General features: G+C 33.5%; 1 protein-coding gene across 1 annotated transcript; it reads left to right on the top strand.

The window, feature by feature from the left end:
* The first annotated feature begins 224 nt into the window (after positions 1-224).
* Positions 225-4838, top strand: LOC135222230 (heme-binding protein 2-like). Its single transcript, XM_064260358.1, has 7 exons — positions 225-284; positions 551-616; positions 1329-1388; positions 1893-2025; positions 2403-2583; positions 3644-3757; positions 4440-4838. Exons 2-7 carry the CDS (start codon positions 551-553, stop codon positions 4507-4509), a joined length of 624 nt encoding a protein of 207 aa, XP_064116428.1. The 5' UTR covers positions 225-284; the 3' UTR covers positions 4510-4838.
* The last annotated feature ends 1386 nt before the right edge of the window (positions 4839-6224 follow it).

Raw genomic sequence — 6224 nt, 5'->3', positions numbered from 1 at the left:
TGACGCGTCGTCCGAGAGATATTCTCTCACGCGTACACTCGTATTGTGTTCAGCGCTACGGTAACTTCCCAAGAACTACTTTGAAGGTCATAATGCCAGCACCGGCATACACTGGGCGAGGCTACGAGCTACGTAACTCTTATTCAATAATATTAATACGAACAAAAATCTGAACGCTGCATAACGATTATATAACGAAATACTACGCTGTACAAACTCCGTGACATATAAAAGGCAGGCAGGGTGGCTAGTACGCATCGAGTGTCTTCCAAACAGAGCTTAAGGTAAGACCTTGCTACATCTCTTCTTCATAAGGGACTGCACAGTGATTTTAAAGTATAGGTACTGTGTACTGATATCATTCGAAATATGGCTATGATCTGTTTTATGTACTGGTGAAATGCACTGCTATTTTACAAATCCTAAAATGTATTTCAAAACAGTGCTGTTTTTTTACTAATCTGATTCAGTGCATTTTTCAAGAAAAATGTTGGAGACATTTCCCGCGGTTCTCTATAAGGACTAAACTATTATTTTTATTTTATTGCAGATGAAGGACAACAGAACCTTTTGGCTGGCTTTCATTTCGCTGGCCCTCCAGCTCTCGGTATCCTTGGTGAGTCATATAGTGTTCAACAGAACTTGCCAAGGAAATAAGACATAGAAATCATAGATGCTAATGTAATGGGATGAGGGCGAATGGAAATTGATCCGATACTGATGGACTGATTTTTTGTTTTTGTTTACGAATGCTAAAGTAGCCGCTGACAAGACACCCCCTGTGCTATGACAGTCTCAAATTGTTAATATGTATTATTACCTTAACATTAAATTTCTATTTACAAATGAAAATACTTCCAAATTTAGTGTATTCAGTGAGAGTGTGAATGAAGTCACAGCATATGTGATTGTACCTGTAGTTGTTCTCCAAGACCGGGCAGAGTATGATGTCTAGGCCAGTCCCTTACGACACTCCTGACTGGCTGCTGATAAGCCAATCACAGGCCTGGAAAACTCTCTCGAGAGAGAGTTCACATAAGCAGGATGTATGTTCCACCTCTTCTGAGGGATACCTAATCAACAGCCAATCAGGAGCATCGTGAGGGACGGGCCTAGACACCACCAGATGCACGGTTGATGTGAATCTGCTATATTAATTTAATAGTAGTTTGAGACCATGTTTCCTTTAATCACTGACGGTAACTGAACATAGTATCGTTAAATCTTTTCTACAAAGAATTTTACTGTTATAAGGGACTTAACAAGATATTCTTTCATAATCTATGGAAAGGCTCTCCTTTTTATTCAACTTTCTCTTGACGTTTCAGGCGATGCCCTACGTGAAACCGGCCGATGTAGCGCCTTACAAAGTGATAAAAAAGACCGAGGTATGATGATTCACTAATGTACTTTCCGCATGTCATCTCAAATAACCAGATAAAGTGTGTAAACACGATTTTTTTAAGTGTCACTTTCTCAAATAACAAATAACAAAAAAAAAAAAAAAAAAAAAAAGTGTGAAAACACAATTCTTTCAAGTGTCACTTTTTTTATATATGATTGCTACTACATGCTTTGTCAACTTCAGCACAGTATATAGGAAGGAAATGTATCTGCTATACATAAATATTCCTGTTGATATCTAAATGAGTTCTCTATCATCGTTAACATTTAAAATAAATCCGAAAAGCAGCGAAATAGCCGAGACATAAATCATTTACGACCTATTTGACTAAAGTAAAATGAAGGATATAGATGGTAATTTACCAGATTTCGCTTAAACCTTACTTTCAACGGGACTTAATTTATCCGTTGTTTTTATTATGGATTTCTACTATATGTCCCCGTCTAAACCATTATTATTATTATTTATTATCATTATTATTATTCAGCACTATGAGATCCGATCATACCTTCCAACGAAGTGGGCCTGCTACGACTACAAAGGAGCTGAGTTCACCAAGCGAAATCAGGCAATGTCCTTCCTAACCATCTACGGATACATCAATGGTGAAAACTCAGCAGGTAAAGATACACACACACGCACGCACACACACATATATATATATTTATATATAAATATATATATATATATATATATATATATATATATATATATATATATTTATATATATAACCATAAGCGTTAGAAGTACGTAACTGATAACGACGCTTTTATTGCTTGTTTGTTTGTTTGTATGGTGTTTTTACGTGGGTTTTTTTATACATCTCTCTCTCTCTCAGTTAGATTCAGTGTGACTAATTTCATATATAACTTGCACGTTTTCCTAAAACACTTTGAACTACCGTATGCGGTCTTAAGTATCAAACGACTAACCCTGTTTTTCCCGCGCGCGATTCTTTCAGTAAAACGCAATATTTCTTGAATTTCCCTCCTCCAGGTGTCAACATCACGCTGGCTAGCCCGACGACGGTGAGAACCGTGTTCTCAGCCAACAACCCTGCAGAAAACCTGTATCAGATGTGTATGTTCCTTCCCAAGATGTACCAGGATAATCCTCCACAGCCTCTGGACAAAGACGTCTTCATCCAGAATCGCAACAAACTCACTGTTGCTGTCATGTAAGGAAAGGAGATTATAAAGCCCAGTCCACACGGTCGAGCTTACCCCGACGAACTTTTGCTCGATGTGACGTCACATCGAACAGAGCTCGTCGTGTGGACGGGCCTTAAAAAACATCAAAGATGAAGAGTAACACGTATCTATATTGCAAGTTTGTCACCTAAGTGATGTCTTTTCACGTGGATGAATAATTAGATATTTCGTTTAGGGCTTGGCTATTTCGTTGTATTTAGGGACTGAGATAACTAAGACTAAAGAAGGCAGCCTACCTTGGTGTTTTGATGGAAATGCATGTAGACAAAGATAGGAAAGTTACTTGAAAAATGTGCATGAAACTAACATTTTCAGCAGATGTATTTGTTTTATTCAAAGAAGGCAGTGTTGTTGGAAATGCAAGTAGATAAAGACAGGAAAGTAACCTAAAAAAACATAGCATGAAACTAAGTTTTTAGCAGGTGCATCAAAGTTTTATTTATCATATTCTGACCAGTATTAATAACATGATAAATATGAAATAGACAGGAAAGTAACTTGAAAAAATATGCATGAAACTAACAGTTCTTAGCAGGTGCATTAAAGTTTTATTTATCATATTCCTGATCAGTATTATCATGATAAATATGAAATGGACAGGAAAGTAACTTTTAAAAATATTCATGAAAATAACAGTTCTTAGCAGGTGCATTTAAGTTTAATTTATCATATTCCTCATCAGTATTAACAGCAAGATGATTATGAAATATTATAAATCAACTATGACGGCAAAACGCACATTTCTCGTTGCAAGTAGGAACACATATGCAGCTCAGTAAATACAAAATAACACATTTGCAGTTGACTTAAAAACAGTGAAGGATAATTCTAAATAAGGTTATAGAATTTCAAAATCAAATAGACAGAGATGGACTTGATAATCAGTGAAACAGAACTGTAGTGTTATCCGCACAGATATAAGGGTTAGCGAAGATGATTATACGATGCACAAAGAGAGCAGAAAAACCATACACATAACTCAATCATCCACCTACTTATCTGGTATCTCTACTTAAATTTTTCCAGGCAATTCAGCCACTTAATGTTGAAAGAGAACGAATGGGAGGTTCAGATGGAGATACTCAAAAATCACCTGAGGGCTGCCAACGAACCAGGAATGGACTTCGATGACATCTACGGGTAAGGAAGGGCCTTATGTATAGATTATGACTTTGATCATTCACTTCTTATCAAGAAATCAATTAACCCAGGTTAATATATATTACGTATGTAGATATATATATTATACATTATATATATATATATATATATATATATATCAAATATATATATATACCACCTAAAGTTATGCTGAGTGTAAGTTTCAGTGCAATCAGTAACATTTTGAAGCAATAAAAAAAAGTGTACGTGTTATATACATACATATCACATATATATATATATATATATATATATATATATATATATGTATATATATATATTTATATATATATATGTATATATATAATATATATATAATATATATATTATATATATATATAACTCTTATTTTTTTTATATATGTTTAACCAAGACAAGTTCACTGGTAAATATATTATCAGGTTTATATTCAATGATATTTTGAACGGTGAACGCATTTTACTTAAAGAAATGACTTCAAACAAACATTAGCTAACACACCTTTGAAAAATTAAAATATAAAACAAAATATTTATTTTAAATGAAGAAATAATCCACGGTATTTTAAAATAAAATCTATAACAAAATATTTTATTTAAATAAAATATAATCCACATAGTTTATCGATGTGAAATGAATCATTCACGAAGACTGTAATTAACAATTGTTTGCCAACACACAGGGCCTCCTTCGACCCACCATTCGACGCGAACGGTAGACCCAACGAGGTGTGGGTCGTGAAGAAGGAGTAAGAAGAACAGCGTCTCCCGAAAGCAGCCACCTTGAGGTACACCGCTGACGCGAGAAGCTGAAAAGGGAAAAGGAACGATAGATAGAACTAGCCCTCGGAAGCATCCATTTGACCAGAATCTTTAAAAGCACATTTTGTCTATTCTTTTCGAAATATGTATCAGACTTATCCTTTCGAGCCCACATTGATTATTATCGGTTGTTAGTCTCCTACAAAACTTCAAAGTTATGTACAAATCATTCATTATGGTTAAGGTCTATAGCGCAAAATTGTTTTTTTTTTCTGTTGTGTCTTCTGTGTCTTAGTAAAAATAAAGCAGTAATTGTTCAATGGAAGTATTATCTACATCCATTTCCATGTTCTAAAACACCATCGTCATTAATCCGTTGTTAATTTGAGCAATATGGCCACGCAACATTTTATATATAAATATATATATACAGTAATACATCACACATACATATATATATATATATACCATATATATATATCTATATATATATATATATATATATATATATATATATATATATAGACTTTTAAAGACTAGTGGGAAAAATTAATAATATTCCTCTCTGTGTTTAACTTGGAAAACGAAGGATGACCGGCTAAAGGGAATTAAGAGGGAGTAATCGTACATTAACCATGACATAGCATACATGCATGCACAGATGAACGCTAGTGCAAACACATACAAAAAATGTATATATGTGTATCTATGTGTGTATGTAGATACATACATACATATACACACACACACACACACATATATATATATATATATATATATATATATATATAGTATTTGTGTTAATCAATACATATATACACGCAAACACACACACATATATATATATATATATATATATATATATATATATATATATATATATACATACACACACACACACATATATATATATATATATATATATATATATATATATATATATATATATATATATATATATTACGTGTCCCTGCAAATTAGTCTAAAACGGTAGCGGACGGAGATGTAGGAGGAGATCTTGTATATTTTATTTTAAATTATTTTATATGAAGTGTTGTGAAGGGAACGTTGGTTGCTACGACATAAATATTTTCTCACCCTACGCATTTCCCCTTAAAGGGGAGTCACAGGTGTTGCCATTCTAGCTCCCGGCAGGCACGTCTTTGCGGATAATGTCGTTAGCTGAGGTCCCTCTTGTCTCCCTCTACCCTTCCCCCTCCCTCTAACCCCCAACCCCGATTGTTAACCACCGCGGTTGTCCAAGTGCAGAAAATATCAACGGAGGCACGCTCAGATTTAACGGAAATGGCTTACGGAATCAAGGGTCATTCGGGAATCGAACCTGGGGGACCTCGCGCGGGTAGAGCATGTGTCCTAGCCACTGCACTGCGAGTGTCCATATATCCAAGCTATTAGATATATAATATTAATAGAAATATATAAAAAAACACATTATAATTTATTATATATTATATATATTATATATAATATATATGTAGGATAATTAAAGGTAAACAAACAAATTCGGAGGGGTTATACCTTTAATTTAATGGATTTATCACGTTTCACCATACTTTTTCGTGATTCAGTTATGACATACATACATATAAATATATAATATATATATATATATATATATATATATATATATATATATATATATATATATGTATATATATATATATATATATATATATATATATATA

This window comes from Macrobrachium nipponense, chromosome 3 (assembly GCF_015104395.2).
Source record: "Macrobrachium nipponense isolate FS-2020 chromosome 3, ASM1510439v2, whole genome shotgun sequence".
NCBI classification, from domain to species: domain Eukaryota; kingdom Metazoa; phylum Arthropoda; class Malacostraca; order Decapoda; family Palaemonidae; genus Macrobrachium; species Macrobrachium nipponense.
This window is presented reverse-complemented; position numbering and strand designations above follow the sequence as displayed.